General features: G+C 47.8%; 1 protein-coding gene across 1 annotated transcript in view; it reads left to right on the top strand.

Moving 5' to 3' along the window:
* Nucleotides 1-24,597, top strand: part of LOC126109508 (protein lifeguard 3-like) — a 135,586-nt gene that overhangs the window by 38,884 nt on the left and 72,105 nt on the right. The window contains exons 3-4 of the mRNA XM_049914530.1: nt 3,974-4,242; nt 23,933-24,023. Coding sequence (XP_049770487.1) covers nt 3,974-4,242; nt 23,933-24,023 — 360 coding nt within the window. The remainder of the gene's footprint in view (nt 1-3,973; nt 4,243-23,932; nt 24,024-24,597) is intronic.

Here is a 24,597-nt window from a genome sequence, read left to right as displayed (position 1 = left end):
GCAAATTAACTGATGATGCTCGAAGTAAATAGGATACAAACTGTAGACTGGCAACGGCAAGGAAATCGTTTCTGAAGAAGAGAAGTTTGTTAACATCGAGTATAGATTTAAGTGTCAGGAAATTTTTTCTGAAAGTATTTCTGTGGAGTGTAGCCATGTATGGAAGTGAAACATGGACGATAAATATTTTAGACAAGAAAAGAATAGAAGCTTTCGAAATGTGGTGCTACAGAAGAATGCTGAAGATAAGAGGGGTAGGTCACGTAACTTATGAGGAGGTATTGGATGGAATTGGGGAGAAGAGGAATTTGAGGCACAACTTGACTAGAAGAAGGGATCGGTTGGTAGTAAATCTTCTGAGGCATCAAGGGATCACCAATTTAGTATTGGAGGGCAGCGTGGAGGGTAAAAATCGGAGGTGGAGACCAAGAGATGAATACACTAAGCAGATTCAGAAAGATGAAGGTTGCAGTAGATACTGGGAGATGAAGAAGCTTGTACAGGATAGAGTAGCATGGAGAGCTGCATCAGACCAGCCTCTGGACTGAAGACCACAACAACAACACAACGTTAAGTTGGCTTTAGCTACTGAAAAAGTTTCAGCTCGACTTCATTTAAAGTTTGCCGGCTAGAATTTTTAGAATGGAACCGTCAGTGGAACATAACCTCTGAACTACATCTTTAAGAGATCTTGTACTGATTGTTATTTACATCACAGTCTTGAAACTTGTTATTGCTCTATTATTTAGTGGGTTTCATGAGGTGCTTTAATCATAACTTTTATCATTAATATAAATCACACATAATCTACTACAAGTAAGGACGTTTTTGTTTCAAATTTAGTTCTCAGTAAATTACTCGAAAACTATTAGAGGTAGCTTAATGGGGTCCCATAGTTAATGTTGTTACATCGAAATGAAGCTTCATATCAATTTTTGCCCCTCTAGCTTATTATTTAGTGCCACTTATTTTTTCTTAAAACAATGTATTTAGGAAAATATATTCATCTGATTACTTTGAGATTTTACAATTTGAACATTAATATACTGAAGCATATGTTGACTAAGTTTGGAAGAGCCTCTTTAATTTTTAATTTCATTATTAAATTACTGGGAAATACTTTGTAAGCTACGTCCAGGCGCATTATGATGACGTGGCGCTACTAGCAGTGAACTGAGGTAAGTCCCGTCACACTCGTTTGCCTCTGTATCTCTCAAATGAAACAGCGCTTGTTTCGCCACAATGTACTGTGGATTTCTGAGTTGTGTGAAAGTGAAAAATGATCGGATGAATTGGTTTCAGCAAACAAGTGGTGCGTGACAGTACAGTGTAGTGTCACTTCTCCCCCTCATTACGTTCGTGGTTGAGATAATGAGATAGGTGGCAGGAAAAACTTGAGAGCAAAAGGTGAAAATAATTGTGTTCACGGATGGATTGATGATCTGGGGAAACAGGCAGGAAGAGATACAAGAACAGCTGGATGCCTGGGTAGAATTTGTCAGACATTATGGAATGAAATTTAATGTAAACGTATTTGAGGTCCTGCTTACAACTATGAGGGACGTTAGATAAGTAATGCAACACTTTTTTTTCCGTAGGCAGGTTGTTTGCATTCAGGATTCGAACACACCACATTATTTCCCACTCTTTTGGCTGCAAAACTCTATTTTTTCAATAAAATATCCATTCAATGCGACGGCCTTACGCCACATTACTGGAACGCCCTGTATACCCCTGCTACGGTCGCAGGTTCGAATCCTGCCTCGGGCATGGGTGTGTGTGATGTCCTTAGGTTAGTTAGGTTTAAGTAGTTCTAAGTTCTAGGGGACTTATGACCTAAGATGTTGAGTCCCATAGTGCTCAGAGCCATTTGAACCATTTGAACCCTGTATACCCGCATGGTAGCACTCTAGTCGCCGACGTCGCAGGCCTGGTGCATCATTAGTCTCCCCGTCTTTCGCGTACTGGAAATGGAAATGTCGTGTGGCTAGGGCCTCCCGTCGGGTAGACCGTTCGCCTGGTGCAGGTCTTTCGATTTGACGCCACTTCGGCGACCTGCGCGTCGATGGGGATGAAATGATGATGATTAGGACAACACAACACCCAGTCCCTGAGCGGAGAAAATCTCCGACCCAGCCGGGAATCGAACCCGGGCCCTTAGGATTGACAGTCTGTCACGCTGACCACTCAGCTACCGGGGCGGACTTTCGCGTACTGCTTCCCGCAGACTGCGTCCTTAATTGGGGCAAAGAGATGGAAATCGGAAGGAGCAAGATCTGGGCTGCAGGGTGGATGAGGAAGAACAGTCCAATGCAGTTTTGTGAGCTCCTATCGGATGTGCAGATTTGTTTGAGGCATTGCGTTTTCAGGGAGAAGGGGAAGTTCTTCAATTTCCTGAGGGTAGCACAATATACTTCCGACTTCATCGTTACATCATGAAGGAGGACACCAAACACTATACCGCCTTCAGAGTCCCAGAAGGCCGTCGCCACGACCTTATCGGCTGAGGGTGCAGCTCTGAAATTTTTCTGCAGAGGAGAGGTGGTGTTGCGGCACTCCACGGATCGCCGTTCTGTATCCAATTCGAAGTCAAGAAGCCATGTTTCATCGCCTGCGACGATGTTCGACAAAAGATTCTGACGATCAGGCTCGTACTGCACATAGTTCCGCAAAGATGGTCCTTCGTTGCTCTTTATGATCTTCCATTAGGCGGCGAGGAACGCAGAGGTCACACACCATTGATTACCCCAACTGATGGACGAGTGAGTCAGCACTGCAAACAGAGATATCCAGCTGAGCAGCGAGCTGTTTTGTTGCGACTCGTCGATCACCTCGAATGAGAGTGTCCGCACGTTCCAAACATTGGAGGAATCATGCGGCTGGCCGGCACGCGGGGAATCGAACAGGTTTCCTCGACCTTGTTACGATGATGACACACGCCTAGCTCAACGATTCACCGTGCTTTTGTTCACTGCCAGATCCCTATAGACATTCTCCAAGCGCCTACGAATACTTGCAATGCTCTGGTTTTCTGCCAAAAGAAACACAATGACAGCTCTCCGGCTGCAACGCACCTCCGTTGCAGACGCCAATTTGAAGGCTACATATGGCGCCATCACCTGTCGTACCCTCATGAAATTATAAAGTCTGAAGCGAGAATATTTCACGATGTCCCACAGCAAATTCCGCATTTTGTCAACCGCATTTTGGCGAGAACAAAATGTGTTGTATTATTTATTGATTGGCTCTCGTAGGAAGAAAGATGGACTAACTAGCGGAATTAAGAGTTGGAAGTGAGCAATTGTAAGTTGAATGTAATTTTTGATACAAAACCTTAAAGGACCTATATTCATTTTGAAACAGGCAATATTACTATACCAAAGGCCATGCCACAGTGGTGAGACCGGTTCCCGTTGGATCACCAAAATTAAGCGCTGTCGGGCTTGGCTAGCACTCGGATGGGTGACCGTCTGAGTCTGCCGAGATCTGTTGATAAGCGCGGTGCAGTCAGCCCTTGTGAGGCCAGTTGAGGAGCTACTTAACTAAGGAGTTGAGGCTTCGGTCACCATAGCTGACAACGGCCGGGAGAACAGTGTGCTGACCACATGCCCCTCCATATTCGCATTCAATGGCGCCTGTTGCCTGAGGATGACACGGCGGTCGGTCGGTACGGTAGGACCTTAGGAGGTCTGGTCGGACGGAGTTATTTTAGTATTGCTATAAAAATGGTTCAAATGGCTCTGAGCACTATGGGACTTAACTGCTGTGATCATCAGTGCCCTAGAACTTAGAACTACTTAGACCTAACTAACCTAAGGACATCACACACATCCATGCCCGAGACAGGATTCGAACCTGCGACCGTAGCGGTGGCGCGGTTCCAGACTGTAGCGCCTAGAACCGCTCGGCCACCCCGGCCGGCAGTATAGCTATAGCATTTTGAATTTTTGTATCGAATGTGTGTGCGTTGCAGGTTCGCGTGCCAGTGGGAGAACAATACCCACCTCCAGGATATTCTCGAGATGCGGCACCCTACGGAGGAGGGTGGGGCAGCCGTAGGGGTGGTGACGGTGGCGGGGGCGGCGGGGGCCGCTGGCCCACCCTTCGGGACGACGCGGAGTGGGACGACGCGGGTTGGTTCTCTGCGGCGGCGGTGCGGCGCGCCTTCATCCGCAAGGTGTACTCCGTGCTGTCTCTCCAGCTGGCCCTCACCGTGGGCATCATCGCCCTCTTCGTGTTCGAGTGAGTGCCCACCAGCGCCACCTGCAGAGTTAAGCCGCCCTCACACGTGGCCATCTACCTAACGCTTACGTGCAACTGAGCGAGTTTTGTTACGTCACTTCCTGTTCTCCACGTGTTGAGGAGCCATTTCGTCACGATCACAAAAGAAATTCTACTATATTTCTTCAGCGTGACGTAATACATAATCTAGAACCAATAAGAAAAGAGAACGCTTTCTACATCACAAGTTGAACTTTCGAGACACCATATTGTATTTGTCGTTTTCAGCTGAAACCCATATTTGGTAAGTTTTGTATTATAAGTTACAGCCTATGAATACATGTAGTTTCTAAGCATCACACTGAGGAGCTCCGAAAATGAGTCGTTATTGGTACTATATGTTCTATATTGGTACTATACGTTGTAGTAAAAAAAATTAAATGAGCTTATGGCATTGATGGGCGGGAGGCCCCATCCGGGGAAGTTCGTCCGCCGAGTGCGAGTCTTATTTCAGTCGACGCCACTGGGCGACTCGCGTGCCGGTGATGAGGCTCAAATGATTATGAGGGCAACACAACAGCCAGCCCACGAGCACAGAAAATCTCCAACCCAGTCGGGAATCGAACCCGGGCCCGCTGCATGGGAGGTTGGTTGGTTGGTTGGTTGTTGCGGGGAAGGAGACCAGACAGCGTGGTCATCGGTCTCATCGGATTAGGGAAGGATGGGGAAGGAAGTCGGCTGTGCCCTTTCAGAGGAACCATCCCGGCATTTGCCTGGAGTGATTTAGGGAAATCATGGAAAACCTAAATCAGGATGGCCGGACGCGGGATGGAACCGTCGTCCTCCCGAATGCGAGTCCAGTGTCTAACCACTGCGCCACCTCGCTCGGTTGCATGGGAGGCACACACGTAGCCATCCATCTAATCAGGTGGACGTTGTAATAAAATGATGGGAAATGTCATATTAACAGTTCAGAAATTTTCGAATTACAACTCACGTGTCGTGAAAGTATGCTGTTTCAAGGTTACGGCACACTGAAGATTCGTCAAAAATATGTCTTTCTTGATGGGATTCGTGATAATTACATGCAAGTTAATTACGCATTAAGTAAATCAGTGATCAGCCCGAAGATAGTTCTGAATGACACAGTGCTTTCTAGGCATGGCTCTTTTGGAGGTGTTATGGCTTTGCACCGACTTACGAAGTCAGTTATATACGGACTTACAGTTTCACATAGATTTCGAGCCTCTGTGCAATTCGGTATTTCTCACATCAAAAGACATCGCTAGTGGTGAAAGAAGTGATATGTAAGAGGTAAATATCTCAGGACTCACCAGGGATCGAAATCGAGACCTTAACATTAATAGCCCGGCACTTCACCACTCTTTTTCCTTTGATCTCATTTTGTTCGTTATTGAAGACTGTATTTTTGTTCCGGACGGACGTCCCATGAAGCTGGTTCAAGTTCATCGTTGATCCGTTCACTCTGTTTTGTTATCACAGAGGACAGCTAACCCTCTGGCCGAACACGCTGAGCTACCGTGCTGGTGACCGCTTAGTTAGCAAGCCACAGAAAATTATCGTCATTTAAATCCTTCAAGAAATCGTAATATAAAATACGAGTGTATTTCCTGTAGAAGTTCAGCGCAGCGCAGTTGGTTGAGCCGCCAAGTTACGACACAGTGTCCATTGGGTTTGGATCTTACTGTAGCCTAATCTTTTTATCCTTCGTGTTTTCTAAAATGTTGAGGAACTTACTTACTAAATTAATAGAAATATTTTCAGTAATATTCGATGTTATGTAAATCCTAGGAATCCGCTCCGGCTTTGCATGGGCATTGCTAAGTAACTATGGCCTGACAGCTAGTCTGTAAAATGCAGTGAGGAGCGAAATAATTCATGACACTGTCGACCAGAATTACGTCATACCTTTCTTTCGGGAGGAGTTTCCAAAGAACGAGTTAAGGCCTGAAGTTCTCGAGTCGTAGCAACTCTACCCTCACCAGGTTTATTGGATTTTGAGACCGCTTAGTCCTGTGTTTTAGTCATTCCAGTATACTGAGAAAGACTCGACCGTTTTCTAAGCATTTTTATTTGTAAACAAAATTAAATCAAAATGTAGAAAATAGGCACCCAAATCATAAATAAATTCGTTTTTTCTAGCCAATAAACAAAACGTAAATAAAAAGTACCGATGGAACCAGAACAAAGCGAAATCAGTAAATTCGTATGTCCTAGCAAAGTAAATTCAATATGGTTTTGTGTTTGTAAAGAAGAGATTGTGGCGTTTAATAATGTTACTGACCTAAACTTCCCAAAATAGTTCTGTCACTGAGGTACAAAAATAACAGCGCTATCTGTTGGTTCTTTGGTGAATCCTGCTGCGATGATCGCGTCGCTGAGGTGAACACGCGAACTGCTAAGCTGAGCAGAATCCTATAACTTTAAATCAAGACATCTTTTTTGTCATCCGATATTGATGAAATAAAGTCTGTGTATTGCACACAAGTCACAGTCAAGTTACCTGTGAAAAACACACGAAAATTCGTCCAGCAGTTTTGGAGATTAGCTTGATCAGACAGGCAAACAGACGGAGACAGTTTAAAAAACAGTCTTAATGTATTCTCATCTGTAATCTAGTTTTTTTGCAAATATTTTCAATATACAGACACGGTGACTTTGCAGTTTTATTATTAATATAGGTAAGTGTGCTCTATCTCAGAAGTGAGTTTATCTGATTACGTTAAGTTTTATAAGCTGGTGTGCTAACTGGACTGGACATGGACCTTTCCTTTTTGTCTTCTAACGTGTTTATCGATATTGAAGCTTTTAGTCATGTAGGCTAGAGACAGAACAACGTGACTACGATGTGCAAAAGATACACTCCTGGAAATGGAAAAAAGAACACATTGACACCGGTGTGTCAGACCCACCATACTTGCTCCGGACACTGCGAGAGGGCTGTACAAGCAATGATCACACGCACGGCACAGCGGACACACCAGGAACCGCGGTGTTGGCCGTCGAATGGCGCTAGCTGCGCAGCATTTGTGCACCGCCGCCGTCAGTGTCAGCCAGTTTGCCGTGGCATACGGAGCTCCATCGCAGTCTTTAACACTGGTAGCATGCCGCGACAGCGTGGACGTGAACCGTATGTGCAGTTGACGGACTTTGAGCGAGGGCGTATAGTGGGCATGCGGGAGGCCGGGTGGACGTACCGCCGAATTGCTCAACACGTGGGGCGTGAGGTCTCCACAGTACATCGATGTTGTCGCCAGTGGTCGGCGGAAGGTGCACGTGCCCGTCGACCTGGGACCGGACCGCAGCGACGCACGGATGCACGCCAAGACCGTAGGATCCTACGCAGTGCCGTAGGGGACCGCACCGCCACTTCCCAGCAAATTAGGGACACTGTTGCTCCTGGGGTATCGGCGAGGACCATTCGCAACCGTCTCCATGAAGCTGGGCTACGGTCCCGCACACCGTTAGGCCATCTTCCGCTCACGCCCCAACATTGTGCAGCCCGCCTCCAGTGGTGTCGCGACAGGCGTGAATGGAGGGACGAATGGAGACGTGTCGACTTCAGCGATGAGAGTCGCTTCTGCCTTGGTGCCAATGATGGTCGTATGCGTGTTTGGCACCGTGCAGGTGAGCGCCACAATCAGGACTGCATACGACCGAGGCACACAGGGCCAACACCCGGCATCATGGTGTGGGGAGCGATCTCCTACACTGGCCGTACACCACTGGTGGTCGTCGAGGGGACACTGAATAGTGCACGGTACATCCAAACCGTCATCGAACCCATCGTTCTACCATTGCTAGACCGGCAAGGGAACTTGCTGTTCCAACAGGCCAATGCACGTCCGCATGTACCCCGTGCCACCCAACGTGCTCTAGAAGGTATAACTCAACTACCCTGGCCAGCAAGATCTCCGGATCTGTCCCCCATTGAGCATGTTTGGGACTGGATGAAGCGTCGTCTCACGCGGTCTGCACGTCCAGCACGAACGCTGGTCCAACTGAGGCGCCAGGTGGAAATGGCATGGCAAGCCGTTCCACAGGACTACATCCAGCATCTCTACGATCGTCTCCATGGGAGAATAGCAGCCTGCATTGCTGCGAAAGGTGGATATACACTGTACTAGTGCCGACATTGTGCATGCTCTGTTGCCTGTGTCTATGTGCCTGTGGTTCTGTCAGTGTGATCATGTGATGTATCTGACCCCAGGAATGTGTCAATAAAGTTTCCCCTTCCTGGGACAATGAATTCACGGTGTTCTTATTTCAATTTCCAGGAGTGTAGAAAATGTCCGTTTTTATGCATTTAGTATAGGAATTTTACACTGAAGAGCCACCGAAATTGGTACACATGCTTAATATCGTGTAGGGCCCCCACGGGCACCCAGAAGTGCCGCAACACGACGTGGCATGGACTCGAATAGTGTCTGAAGTAGTGCTGGATGGAATTGACACCATGAATCCTGCAGGGCTGTCCATAAATCCGAGGGGGCGAGGGGGTGGAGATCTCTTCTGAGTAGCACGTTGAAATGCATCACAGATATAGCTCCGTAATGTTCACGTCTGGGAAATATGGTGGCTAGCGGAAGTGTTTAAACTCAGAATAGTGTTCCTGGAGGCACTCTGTAGCAATTCTGGACGTGTGGAGTGTCGGATTGTTCTGCTGGAATTGCCCAAGTCCGTCGGAATGCACAACGGACACGGATGGATGTAGGTGATCAGACAGAATGCTTAGTACATGTCATCTGTCAGAGTCGTATTTAGAAGTATCAGGGGTCCCACATCACTCCAACTGTACACGTCCCACACCATTACAGAACCTCCAGCAGCTTGAACAGTCCCCTGCTGACATGCAGGGTCCATGGATTCATGAGCTTGTCTCCATATCCTTAAGCGTCCATTCGCACGATACAATTTGAAACGGGACTCGTCCGTCCAGGCAACATGTTTCCGGTCATCAACAGCCCAATGTCGGTGCTGACGGGCTCGGGTGAGGTGTAAATCTTTCTGTCGTGCAGTGATCAAAGGTACACGAGTGGGCCTTCGGCTCCGAAAGCCCATATCAATGATGTTTCGTTGAATGGTTCGCGAAATGCAGGAAGATCTGCAGCGGATAGGCACTTGGTGCAGGGAGTGGCAACTCACCCTTAACATAGACAAATGTAATGTATTGAGAATACATAGAAAGAAGGATCCTTTATTGTATGATTATATGATAGCGGAACAAACACTGGTAGCAGTTACTTCTGTAAAATATCTGGGAGTATGCGTGCGTAACGATTTGAAGTGGAATGATCATATAAAATTAATTGTTGGTAAGGCGGGTACCAGGTTGAGATTCATTGGGAGAGTCCTTAGTAAATGTAGTCCATCAACAAAGGAGTTGGCTTACAAAACACTCGTTCGACCTATACTTGAGTATTGCTCATCAGTGTGGGATCCGTGCCAGATCGGGTTGACGGAGGAGATAGAGAAGATCCAAAGAAGAGCGGCGCGTTTCGTCACAGGGTTATTTGGTAACCGTGATAGCGTTACGGAGATGTTTAACAAACTAAAGCGGCGGACTCTGCAAGAGAGGCGCTCTGCATCGCGGTGTAGCTTGCTCGCCAGGTTTCCAGAGGGTGCGTTTCTGGATGATGTATCGAATATATTGCTTCCCCCTACTTATACCTCCCGAGGTGATCACGAATGTAAAATTAGAGAGATTAGAGCGCGCACGGAGGCTTTCAGACAGTCGTTCTTCCCGCGAACCATACGCGACTGGAACAGGAAAGGGAGGTAATGACAGTGGCACGTAAAGTGCCCTCCGCCACACACCGTTGGGTGTGATGTAGATGTAGATGTAGATGTAGACACTGACACTTCTCGATGGCCCAGCATTCAAATCTGCAGCAATTTGCGGAAGGGTTAGACGTCTGTCACGTTGAACGATTCTCTTCAGGCGTCTTTGGTCCTGTTCTTGCAGGATCTTTTTCCGGCCGCAGCGATGTTGGAGATTTGATGTTTTACCGGATTCCTGATATTCACGGTACACTCGTGAAAGGGTCGTTCGGGAAAATCTCCACTTGATCGCCACCTCGGATGTGCTGTGTCCTATCGCTCGTGCGCTGGCTATAACACCACGTTGAAACTTACTTAAAAACTGATAACCTGTCACAGTAACCGATCTAACAACTGCGACAGATACTTGTTGTCTTACACAGGCGTTGCCGACCGCAGAGCCGTATTTCTGTCCATTTACATATATCTGTATTTGAATACGCATGCCTATATCAGTTTCTTTGGTCCTTCAGTGTATTACGGAACGACATTCGGCAGCATCATGTAGTTCGCTCCTGCACTGCAAGACAATAGTTGGGTAGCTAACGTTACTTAATTTGCTTTGTGGATGACTTGTGTAATGCAGAAAAATGTCTTGATGTGCATGCTGTTGATAAGATTGGATGTAATTAAGTTTTCGCTACTTTAGTATTCCCCATGAAAAACGAGTGATCTTACGACAATATATGCACAAACGATCTGGCGGGAGAGGCTTGATCTGAAGGTGGTCATGATGGCCATAAAAAGTACTTGTCGCTGATGGCGGTCTCCATTAATACACTCCTGGAAATTGAAATAAGAACACCGTGAATTCATTGTCACAGGAAGGGGAAACTTTATTGACACATTCCTGGGGTCAGATACATCACATGATCACACTGACAGAACCACAAGCACATAGACACAGGCAACAGAGCATGCACAATGTCGGCACTAGTACAGTGTATATCCACCTTTCGCAGCAATGCAGGCTGCTATTCTCCCATGGAGACGATCGTAGAGATGCTGGATGTAGTCCTGTGGAACGGCTTGCCATGCCATTTCCACCTGGCGCCTCAGTTGGACCAGCGTTCGTGCTGGACGTGCAGACCGCGTGAGACGACGCTTCATCCAGTCCCAAACATGCTCAATGGGGGACAGATACGGAGATCTTGCTGGCCAGGGTAGTTGACTTACACCTTCTAGAGCACGTTGGGTGGCACGGGATACATGCGGACGTGCATTGTCCTGTTGGAACAGCAAGTTCCCTTGCCGGTCTAGGAATGGTAGAACGATGGGTTCGATGACGGTTTGGATGTACCGTGCACTATTCAGTGTCCCCTCGACGATCACCAGTGGTGTACGGCCAGTGTAGGAGATCGCTCCCCACACCATGATGCCGGGTGTTGGCCCTGTGTGCCTCGGTCGTATGCAGTCCTGATTGTGGCGCTCACCTGCACGGCGCCAAACACGCATACGACCATCATTGGCACCAAGGCAGAAGCGACTCTCATCGCTGAAGACGACACGTCTCCATTCGTCCCTCCATTCACGCCTGTCGCGACACCACTGGAGGCGGGCTGCACGATGTTGGGGCGTGAGCGGAAGACGGCCTAACGGTGTGCGGAACCGTAGACCAGCTTCATGGAGACGGTTGCGAATGGTCCTCGCCGATACCCCAGGAGCAACAGTGTCCCTAATTTGCTGGGAAGTGGCGGTGCGGTCCCCTACGGCACTGCGTAGGATCCTACGGTCTTGGCGTGCATCCGTGCGTCGCTGCGGTCCGGTCCCAGGTCGACGGGCACGTGCACCTTCCGCCGACCACTGGCGACAACATCGATGTACTGTGGAGACCTCACGCCCCACGTGTTGAGCAATTCGGCGGTACGTCCACCCGGCCTCCCGCATGCCCACTATACGCCCTCGCTCAAAGTCCGTCAACTGCACATACGGTTCACGTCCACGCTGTCGCGGCATGCTACCAGTGTTAAAGACTGCGATGGAGCTCCGTATACCACGGCAAACTGGCTGACACTGACGGCGGCGGTGCACAAATGCTGCGCAGCTAGAGCCATTCGACGGCCAACACCGCGGTTCCTGGTGTGTCCGCTGTGCCGTGCGTGTGATCATTGCTTGTACAGCCCTCTCGCAGTGTCCGGAGCAAGTATGGTGGGTCTGACACACCGGTGTCAATGTGTTCTTTTTTCCATTTCCAGGAGTGTACATTCTTTAATGAGTAATTTGATAATAAGTATTTGCTTTCTGTAAACCAAGGTGTGAACGCTCACTCTTAAGTTCGTAAGATGACCAACTAGCAATAAAGGAAACATCTGTGCTTTCTTCTGTTGCAGGCCAAATGTGAAGCACTTCGTGACGACCAGTATGGAGATGTACATAGCCTCTTTGTAAGTACACAGCACTCTCAATGCCCTCGGTAAGTACAAGCTGCACACATGGTAGTGATCTTACGTTATACAGTGCAGTTCGAACTTATATCGAACAAATTGGTGTCCTCATACAGGTTGCCTGAAACCACTCACATACAGAAACCACATCCAACGATGCAATAAATTTCTAGACAGGACTGCAGTGCTTCATGTGTTTACCTCCATTTGAACTACCGTTTCAGGATAATTTTCGTTCACTTTTCCTTTTAAATATGATGGTAATTAAAAATCACAAGTAGACAAGCCAGGCGGACGACTCGGGCACCAACATCTACGTCTACATAATCTACAAGCCAATCTACGGCATATGGCATAGGTTACATTGCCCCAATATTATGCAGGATGTTAAAAACAACATCCAATATTTTTAGAGTTGGTAATATGGACCAAAAGAAAGAAAAAAAGTCCAGCAAACATGGGTTCTAAAATGCATACCTTAATAGCTATGAGCACTTCTGCAGCCTCGATATTGGCACAGTAAAACGTCCGTTCTACCTCAAGCTGTTTACTATTACGATCGGCCTACAGAATGCGTAGAACAGAAGAGAACACATTATTCTGTTACTGTGAAAAGGCAGAGCTTTAAATGTAATCTGCCCGTTATTATGTACGCCCTGCACTTGTCAGCCACTGAATATGATGTCCATTCATAGCAAGGCATCCTTCTGTCCGACGTCTTAAGGAATCACGCACTCTCTGAAAAGCTCCAGGCTGGTTGAGGATGCGATGGCAGGTACTGATGACGCATTCCTGTAATATTTAAACGTCATTGTTGGTGCTTGCGTACACCAAAGAGTTGAAACGTCCTCACAACAAAAAATCCAAGGAATTTAGATAAGGTGAAAGAACTGGCCAGTAATCTGCTAGAAAAATCCACTGTCCATTAATGTCAGTGTCAGATGTTTTCGGATATTTCAGGGAAATGGGCAGGTGCGCCATTATGCTCAAACCACATCTCCAGCTGTCATTGGAATGGTATCTGTTCTAGCAGAACAGGCAAGCAGTTTGATTTGAACTGGCGGTGCCTTGCATCCGTCTACTGGTTTGATATATGTAGGGAGCTGGTAGTCTGTCGTCAATAATGCCTACCCTTAAATTAATTGAAAATAGTCGCTGTTGCCTTGCTTCTTCAACTGCGTGTGGATTTGAATCAGCTCATAAATGTTTGTTATGAAAATTGAGAGGCCCATATCACGTGAAACCAGCCTCGTCTACAAACCGTACAACATACGTGTTGCGAAGAGTGGATCTTCACCTCGTTTTTCCAATAGCCATCGGCAGAACTGCAGTCTGGTATCTTGTGGCCGAAGGGCTTGGACACGCTGTACTTGATATGGGTATGGCAAATGTTCACGCAGGATCGCCCAGACTAGAGGATGGCTGACCCCGATAGGTGCTGAAGTTCCATGTACATTAGTTCCAGGATATTCTTCCACTCACAGCAATAACGACTCCGCAACAACAGGAGTAGGACTGGTGCGAAGTCTGCCACGATCTGCCGTTGCTGAAATTACGGAGCCAGAGTCTGCTAGTCACTGGAAAAGACGACTGAGTGTTTGTGCAGTTGGTAACCTGCTTTATGGATATTTTTCAGAATACAGTACATGATCTCGACGTTTGCCTCCATTTTCCAGACCATAACAGTAATTATTTCCCATGAAGTAAACTGACGTAAAAAAATCGTGACACCAATGTAGAGCAATGAAATTTCGGGAATACATTTGTCTAAGTATCATATTTAAGTGAGTAACATTGCAATAGCCCTCCAGGTTGGCCGTGCGGTCTAACGCACGGATTTCCGGGCGGGAAGGAGCGCCGGTCCCCGGCACGTATCCGCCCGGCGGACTTGTGTCGAGGTCCGGTGAGCCGGCCAGTCTGTGGATGGTGTTTAGGCGGTTTTCTATCTTCCTCGGCGAATGCGGGCTGGTTCCCCTTATTCCGCCTCAGCTACACTATGTCGGCGATTCCTGCGCAAACAAGTTCTCCACGTACGCGTACACCACCATTACTCTACCTCGCAAACATAAGGGTTACACTCGTCTGGTGTGAGACGTTCCCTGCGGGGGTCCACCGGGGGCCAAACCGCACAATAACCCTGGGTTCGGTGTGGGGCGGCGGAGGGGTGTAGTGAACTGTGGTAGTCGTCGTGGGCATTGTGGACCACTGCAGCTGCGGCGGGGACGGAGCCTCTCCGTCGTTTCTAGGTCCCCGTTTAACATAACATAACATAACATAACATTGCAATGTCTCAGGTTGATGTAAGCGCGAGATATGCCATTGCAAATGTGGTGCGCTGGTACATCAATAACCGGTGAAATCGCCAGAATGTTGAACGCAAGCATGCAGACGCGCATGCCTTGTGTTGTGCAAGTGTAGGATGTCAGTTTGTGGGATGCGCTTGGTCGGTCTGTACAGAGACGATTAATGCTGTATGTGGATGACGCTGGAGTTGTCGTCCTAAATGTGCCCGATTGGAAATAGATCTGATGATCGAGCAGGCCAAGCCAACATTCGACACTCTGTAGAGCATGTTGGGTTACAGCAGCGGTATGCGGGCGAGTTTGCGGCACAACTTGACTAGAAGAAGGGATCGGTTGGTAGGACATGTTCTGAGGCATCAAGGGATCACAAATTTAGCATTGGAGGGCAGCGTGGAGGGTAAAAATCGTAGAGGGAGACCAAGAGATGAATACACTAAGCAGATTCAGAAGGATGTAGGTTGCAGTAGATACTGGGAGATGAAGAAGCTTGCACAGGATAGAGTAGCATGGAGAGCTGCATCAAACCAGTCTCAGGACTGAAGACCACAACAACAACATGCGGGCGAGCGGTACTCTGTTGAAAACCACTCCCTGAAATGGTACCACGACAGATCTGATCACCAGACTGACGTAAAAATCTGCAGTAGGGTGAGTGGGATAATCGCGAGAGTGTTTCTGCTATCACACGAAATCACACCTCAGACCATAACTCCACATGTAGGTCCAGCGTGTCTAGCACGCAGGCAAGTTGGTTGCCGACCCTCAACTGGTCTCCTCCTAACCAATAAACGGCCATCAGTGGCGCCGAGGCAGAACCATCTTTCATCAGAAAACACAACAGACCTCAACCCAACCCTTCAATGAGCTCTCCCTTCACACCACTGAAGTCGCAAATGGTGGTGGTTTGGGGTCAGCAGAATGCACGCTACAGAGGGTCTGGCTCGGAGCTGTCCTTGAAGAAACAAATTTGTAATAACCCTAGGTTCGAAGTGGGGTGGTGGTGGTGGGGTGGGAGGATCCCTGTGGCCTGTTGTGGGGTTGTGAACCACTGACGGCTACGGCGGGACGAAACCTCTCTGCCGTTACTAGGTCCCCGGTTCAATACACACACACACACACACACACACACACACACACACATACACACAAACAATACACACAACAGATATTTAACAGTTCGTTGTGTCACTGTGGTGACAACTGCTGCTCAGATTGCTGCTGCAGATTGCAGTACGCTGCGCCAGATCCGCATATTGAACATGATGATCTTCCCTATCGGTAGTGTCACGCGCCCGTCCGGAGCCCGGTCTTCTTGCGATCGCCTATCTCGTGAGCAGCGCGGTGGCTAGCGTGCTGCCAGGTTTTGTGCAATATCGGAGAAGGAACATCCAGCTACATCTACATCTACATCTACATTTATACTCCGCAAGCCACCCAACGGTGTGTGGCGGAGGGCACTTTACCTGCCACTGTCATTACCTCCCAGTCGCGTATCGTTCGCGGGAAGCCTCCGTGCGCGCTCGAATCTCTCTAATTTTACATTCGTGATCTCCACCGGAGGTATAAGTAGGGGGAAGCAATATATTCGATACCTCATCCAGAAATGCACCCTCTCGAAACGTGGACAGCAAGCTACACCGCGATGCACAGCGCCACTCGAGTTTGCTAAACATCTCAGTAGCGTTATCACGCTTACCAGATAACCCTGTGACGAAACGCGCCGCTCTTCTTTGGATCATCTCTATCTCCTCTGTCAACCCGACCTGGCACGGATCCCACACTCATGAGCAATACTCAAGTATAGGTCGCACGAGTGTTTTGTAAGCCACCTCATTTGTTGATGGACTACATTTTCGAAGGACTCTCCCAATGAATCTCAACCTGGCACCCGCCTTACCAACAATTAATTTTATATGATCATTCCACTTCAAAATCGTTCCGTACGCATACTCCCAGATATTTTACAGAAGCAACTGCTACCAGTGTTTGTTCCACTATCACATTATCATAGAATAAAGGATCCTTCTTTCTAGTAGCCCTGTTACACGACCCCGTTCAAACTCAGCGAGGTGCTGATAAAGGCGTCTTTCTGGCCTTAAAGACATTCTAACACCAAACCACCACGTCTCATCTCAAAGGTAACTAACGTTAACTACCGCTATAGCGTTTATTTACAGCAAACTTAATTTGCATCCTCATAGTATATAACAAGTTTATGTTACACTGGTAAATGCAAATAATGATATAACAATTTAAAAGTATTCCACAAGCTTACCAAAACTCAAACTGGCTCGATTAGAGGAACGTATGTGCTGCACTTACGCATGATTGTGGATACGATTTACAGTAACAAAAAAAAAAAATGGCTCTGAGCACTATGGGACTTATCATCTATGGTCATCCGTCCCCTAGAACTACTTAAACCTAACTAACCTTAGGACAGCACACAACACCCAGCCATCACGAGGCAGAGAAAATCCCTGACCCCGCCGCGAATCGAACCCGGGAACCCGGGCGTGGGAAGCGAGAACGCTACCGCACGACCACGAGACAAGTAGATGATTGCTGCTGCATCTACGGACAATAACAGAGGAATGAGTTCTCATTTGGTTACTGCATTGTGTACGTCGTTTCTAATAGCAGAGAGCTTGCTGTAAAGAGATACGTTTCACAGTGGGGAAAATGAAAAAAAAACTCTCATAGCTCTTAAGGTATGCATTTAGAGCCATACTTTCTGGATATTTTTGGCTTGTTTTGGTCGACACTATCGCCTCTCAAAATATGGAATGTGATTTTTACACCCTATAGATTTGGTGTCCTATTCCTTCAGCGTATTGAGCGATGGAAAACTGTCGGTCTGTATGTCTTTTTCCGATCCTTATCTTATTCTCTTGATAGGTCTGCGAGACGTATTCTGAGATCACAAAAGTCATGGGATACCTACTTACATCGTGTCGAACCTCTTATTGCCCGGCTTAGCGCACCAACTTGACGTGGCATGGACTCAATACGTCGTTGGAAGTCCGCTGCAGAAATATTGAACCATCCTGCCTCTATAGCTGTCCATAATTGCGAAAGCGTTACCAGTGCAGAATTTTGTGCACGAACTGATCTCTCGATTACATCTACATCTACATCTACATCTACATCTATACTCCGCGAGCCACCTTACGGTGTGTGGCGGAGGGTACTTATTGTACCACTATCTGATCCCCCCTTCCCTGTTCCATTCACGAATTGTGCGTGGGAAGAACGACTGCTTGTAAGTCTCCGTATTTGCTCTAATTTCTCGGATCTTTTCGTTGTGATCATTACACGAGATATATGTGGGCGGTAGTAATATGTTGCCCATCTCTTCCCGGAATGTGCTCTCTCGTAATTTCGATAATAAACCTCTCCGTATTGCGTAACGCCTTTCTTGAAGTGTCCGCCACTGGAGCTTGTTCAGCATCTCCGTAACGCTCTCGCGCTGACTAAATGTCCCCATGACGAATCGCGCTGCTTTTCGCTGGATCTTGTCTATCTCTTCTATTAATCCAACCTGGTAAGGGTCCCATACTGATGAGCAATACTCAAGAATCGGACGAACAAGCGTTTTGTAAGCTACTTCTTTCGTCGATGAGTCACATTTTCTTAGAATTCTTCCTATGAATCTCAACCTGGCGCCTGCTTTTCCCACTATTTGTTTTATGTGATCATTCCACTTCAGATCGCTCCGGATAGTAACTCCTAAGTATTTTACGGTCGTTACCGCTTCCAATGATTTACCACCTATGGCATAATCGTTCTGGAATGGATTTCTGCCCCTATGTATGCGCATTTATGTGCCATAAATTTTCGATGCAGTTCACGTCGGGCGATCTGAGTGGCCAAATCATTCGCTTAAGTTGTCCAGAATATGCTTCTAACCAGTCGTGAGCAACTGTGGCCCAGTGACACAATATCGTTATTTTGGAACAAGAAGTCCATGAGTGCCTGCAAATGGTCTCCAAGTAGCTGAACACAACCATTACCAGTGAATGATCGATTCACTTGGGCCAGAGGATCCAGTCCATTCAGTATACACACAGTTCACCTCATTATGGAGCCAACACCAGTTTGCCTAGTTGACAGCTTTGGCCCATGGTTTAGTTGGTCCTGCGCCAGCCTCGAACCCTACCATGAGCTCTTATCAACTGAAATTGCGGATCATATGACCAGCTCACGGTTTTTCAGTCGTATGGGGTCCAACCGACATGGTCACGAGCCCAGGAGAGGTGAGGAGGTAGCGCCGTGCTGTTTGCAAAGGCACTCACGCTTGTTGTCTGCTGCCATAGGCCACTTCTGTTTACGTGGCCTGTTCGTTTGGAATGCCACTGAATACACAACAAGTTCGTCTCTGGTTCGTGTAGTTATTACATTTCTGTTATGCTGAGGTCCTTGGTTATATCATATCTCTGACCAGTCGGTGATGTTATCTTTCAGCAAGATAAAACAAGACAGCGTGTTCCCCGTGCTTTACTGGCCTATCTCGATACGCAAGATGTCCAACTGCCCTTACGAGCAAGTTCTCCAAATCTTCGACGCACTGAAAACGTCTGGTCACGGGTTGCCGACTCACCAGCCTCTGAGACTGAAGGACTTTGGCGAAGAGGTAAAGCAGCAGGAAGTAATGTACCCAAATCTCCCATTCAACCTCAGTTCTTCCCGGTGGTCAGACTTGTCAGAGACATTACTGTTGTTAGAGGTGGCAGCTCTCGGCTCTACATTTCGCACCGTGTACAATGCCCTGAAAAAAATGTAACTTCCTGAAGGACTGCGTTCAGTAGCTCCATAAGTGCATACTGTGCAGTCGTAGGGTTAGCGATTCATTTGTCAGAGTGATCGGCTACCGGATGTCGCTCAGGAGGCCTGTCTATGCATCTTCATGTTTGACTATGCAGACGATAACCGTGCAGAGTTTAAAGGTGAACAGTATTTGCAACATCCATTCCTGGTGTGGCGACTGCACACTCTAACCTTGCAGTTTTCAGTTGCAACACTTCTCTATTGATTACACATACACATGAATTCATCAGCAGTAATAATCAATTAACAACATTTGCATATCAAGGTCCTATCCACAATTAGCATTTACAATATTAACCGTCACACTTGTGACAAAGGTCCCTTTACGTGCCGGTAACAAAAACCAAAATAATAGATGAAATAGATAACCAAATGTTTATAATGTCGCCTTTCTCACTCAGTTTTACACTTACTGAAAAGGTAAAATTAATTTAATGCTATCTGACCTGAAGGGTACTATTAATTGTTCTGTGTACACTTAGCATTCTACTACACTCAACGTAAGACTTTATGTAAATTTAAGGCAAAACGTCAATTTGATGAACATGTGGTGGACGCGAGCAAACGTTAATCTATTACGATAAAAAAAATCTAGATACTACGTGAAAAGATGTGTCAGTCCACACCCAATGACTTAAGTTCCACCTTACAAGATAATCTGTCTTTGCTGAATGGCTGACACCACATAAATCAAACGTGCAGTACCTAACGTGACAATCAACCTTCAAATAGATATTTGAAATTGCAATAAAAAAGCTAATGCCACTTCAATAGGTCGCTAATGCAATAAACACGGCCCCAATGGCCACAGACCAAAATACACACGGCCTCTGTCAGACCATAAAACACAATGCGACCTATATTTATCATGGCCACTTGTCTTCCATACACACAAGAAATTATTAAGAAACAACAACTACCACTAATTCGTAAAACCAGAAAATTCTAAATCTATAACTAAATTAAGAAATGACGTTCAAGTGAACCTCCTACCTTCAGCGCGCCACTAAGCACCAAATCCAAACTTACAAATGCGAGGCGCTATTTCTAGACACTTTAGTAACATAATTTCATGGCCGTTCCAGAACATAACTCGCCTCGCCACCACTGCAGTGAGTGTTTTGCTGGCCACTAGCACGAGCAACTGCAACAGTCAACAGTCCTTACGTACACAATAATATTCACTATATATAGAAGGAGCAACCCACCACGAAAGCTTGGCGATTAATTTTTTCTTCTTCGTGTGAAATTCCATCCATCCACATACACTCCTGGAAATGGAAAAAAGAACACATTGACACCGGTGTGTCAGACCCACCATACTTGCTCCGGACACTGCGAGAGGGCTGTACAAGCAATGATCACACGCACGGCACAGCGGACACACCAGGAACCGCGGTGTTGGCCGTCGAATGGCGCTAGCTGCGCAGCATTTGTGCACCGCCGCCGTCAGTGTCAGCCAGTTTGCCGTGGCATACGGAGCTCCATCGCAGTCTTTAACACTGGTAGCATGCCGCGACAGCGTGGACGTGAACCGTATGTGCAGTTGACGGACTTTGAGCGAGGGCGTATAGTGGGCATGCGGGAGGCCGGGTGGACGTACCGCCGAATTGCTCAACACGTGGGGCGTGAGGTCTCCACAGTACATCGATGTTGTCGCCAGTGGTCGGCGGAAGGTGCACGTGCCCGTCGACCTGGGACCGGACCGCAGCGACGCACGGATGCACGCCAAGACCGTAGGATCCTACGCAGTGCCGTAGGGGACCGCACCGCCACTTGCCAGCAAATTAGGGACACTGTTACTCCTGGGGTATCGGCGAGGACCATTCGCAACCGTCTCCATGAAGCTGGGCTACGGTCCCGCACACCGTTAGGCCGTCTTCCGCTCACGCCCCAACATCGTGCAGCCCGCCTCCAGTGGTGTCGCGACAGGCGTGAATGGAGGGACGAATGGAGACGTGTCGTCTTCAGCGATGAGAGTCGCTTCTGCCTTGGTGCCAATGATGGTCGTATGCGTGTTTGGCGCCGTGCAGGTGAGCGCCACAATCAGGACTGCATACGACCGAGGCACACAGGGCCAACACCCGGCATCATGGTGTGGGGAGCGATCTCCTACACTGGCCGTACACCACTGGTGATCGTCGAGGGGACACTGAATAGTGCACGGTACATCCAAACCGTCATCGAACCCATCGTTCTACCATTCCTAGACCGGCAAGGGAACTTGCTGTTCCAACAGGACAATGCACGTCCGCATGTATCCCGTGCCACCCAACGTGCTCTATAAGGTGTAAGTCAACTACCCTGGCCAGCAAGATCTCCGGATCTGTCCCCCATTGAGCATGTTTGGGACTGGATGAAGCGTCGTCTCACGCGGTCTGCACGTCCAGCACGAACGCTGGTCCAACTGAGGCGCCAGGTGGAAATGGCATGGCAAGCCGTTCCACAGGACTACATCCAGCATCTCTACGATCGTCTCCATGGGAGAATAGCAGCCTGCATTGCTGCGAAAGGTGGATATACACTGTAGTAGTGCCGACATTGTGCATGCTCTGTTGCCTGTGTCTATGTGCCTGTGGTTCTGTCAGTGTGATCATGTGATGTATCTGACCCCAGGAACGTGTCAATAAAGTTTTCCCTTCCTGTGACAATGAATTCACGGTGTTCTTATTTCAATTTCCGGGAGTGTAGCTCTCGAGATATTAGCAAATCCTGGACGCCACTCGCCAGCCGTGTCAATGCAACTTTAATACCTTCCGGCAGCGGCCCATGCTTCTTCGTTGCTCCAACTCAACTGGTCCTCACGGCATACGGCCGTGCCACGTGACACGGTGTCGCCAACTCCCCACAACGACAACATCGATAGCACGTCACGTCACTGACTGACTCGGCTGATACGCGGACCCGCTCTCCTCGACTTGGGCGCGCGCGCCACCATAAACATCCTGCCTCAAAGACGCAAAGAGAACAAGGCACAGGGACAACGATCAAAGATGGACGTAAGAATCGATATCACTTGGCGCCAGAAACCCACCGGCTCAATTCCAAAGTACAATCGTGCTCCACCGACAAGTATTCCTGTTGAACAGCTTCAGCCATTCGAACGGAGTCGCGCTGTGAGCCGGCAGAAAGCTGGATGGACGTATTAACGGATTCCCGCACATGTTTGTCACAATGAGTCGGTGTTGTGTCGCTGCTTCCAACAGTGGTCTGTGCAACATTCTCAGACCTGTGAACCAGGTTCCGGACATCCGCGTAGTATATTTGCACGTTGAGATTGACGCATTTTGCGAACCGCTGTGCCCAACAGAACATTATCCGAGGAGGAAATCCGAGCACATTTTGTACCTGCTGTCAGCAGGGACCATTGGAAACCGTCTGCTTGTAGCAGGGCTAAGGTCACATGGCTGCCCTAGTATCGTAAAAGAGTTGACTGGAGAATGGAATGGCGTTCTGTTGTCTTCGGTGAAGAGCGTCGATTCTGTCTGTACGCGAATGATGGGCGTACACGTGTACGGCGTAGACCTGGTGTGCTGCCAGTTCCATGGTCCATTTGCCCGCTACACGCAGGTCCCACCACAGGTGTCATAGTGTGGGGAGCCATCAGTCACAACATTCGGTCGAATTTGGTGGTTCTGCAAGGCAAAGTAAGCAGTGCCCGCTACATTGTACGGTCGGCTACCACAATGCTACTACCATTTCAAGGTGATGTGCGTTTTCAGTAGGACAATGCCCGTCCACGTACGGATGCTGAAAAAAAGCGTGCTCTTCGTGGTGTACAGCAACTACCCTGGCCAGCAACATCACCAGATGTCAAGCCAACTGAACACGGGTGAGATATGGTGAAGTGGAACTTACTCTTTCTCTATGACCGGCAGGAACCATTGGCGAATTGCAACGAAGGGTGTACGATGCTTGGGACAGTATATCGCAGGATGTCAGTCGGGACCTTTATGGTCGACTGCATGCGTGAATACGCGTCTGCGTAGCCGCCAGAGGGGGCTGCACTGTACAATAATGCAACAGTTCGGTCACCCTACACTGTGGCTCGTGTACTTCAGTTGGTCTGAATTTGTTACCACGTACTCCTACAATGATGAACTACCTATCAATTAAGTTTTCAATAAAATGACATTGTCGTTGAGGGTGCTGCATTTTTTTTCCGGCAGTGTTTATCCGCAAATCCACTATAAATTTTATCATCTTGGCTATTCTTTCTACTGCATTTTCGTTCACAATGAGTACAATTTCTTTATATTTTATCGTTCGTGGTGTTGCAGTCTTACAGGCCAGAGTGCACATCAGCTGCCGTGAGTTGACGTTGCAGATTAGCTGGTGTGTTGTGGCGTGTTGCAGTGTGGGCTTCATGGTGACGTACCTGGTACTGGTGTGCTGTGGGGACGTACGCAGGCGGCACCCCTGCAACCTCATCCTCCTCTTCATCTTCGTAAGTACCGGCACTAGCCTCGTCGACATTTTGTGCACTGTTGTAGTCGGAGCTACGAACGAAGGCGGTCGAGTTTAGGCTCATTCTGCGCAGCTGACGCCACAGATTCTACGACAGCCAATCGGCGTTCAGTAGTTTTCTGCATGCTCTGCTGCAAACGTCTCAGCCAATGCGGGCGATACTGCAAACTGTACACCTATAGTAGGCCATTAAAACAACGTAATGTGAAAGTAGTCAGGTGCATTACTCTGGCAATTCCGAGAAAATCTCAAGAAAATTTTTGCGCGTCTGTTACGTAAATCATGCCTCTGTGCAAAGGCGCCGTCCGTAAGGATTGATTATGGTCATGTCGTTAGCGTTCGCGCCAGTAAAGATAGTCATGGACGTATTCACGGTTCGAATCCCGGTGACATACATTTTTAATGTATATTTTTTTCGTCACTGGTCTCACTATTTAATTTATGATTTTTGAGAGGCAATAAATGAAAGAAACCCACGTGCATTTTCATGAAATTGTAGTGAATTTCATATGTTATTGGACTATTTACTTTGTAAGGGATCCGTGATCCCACGA

The sequence above is a fragment of the Schistocerca cancellata genome, chromosome 12 (genome assembly GCF_023864275.1).
Source record: "Schistocerca cancellata isolate TAMUIC-IGC-003103 chromosome 12, iqSchCanc2.1, whole genome shotgun sequence".
Lineage (NCBI taxonomy): Eukaryota > Metazoa > Arthropoda > Insecta > Orthoptera > Acrididae > Schistocerca > Schistocerca cancellata.
Note: the sequence above shows the minus strand (reverse complement) of the source record. Positions and strands in the feature narration are given on the sequence as shown.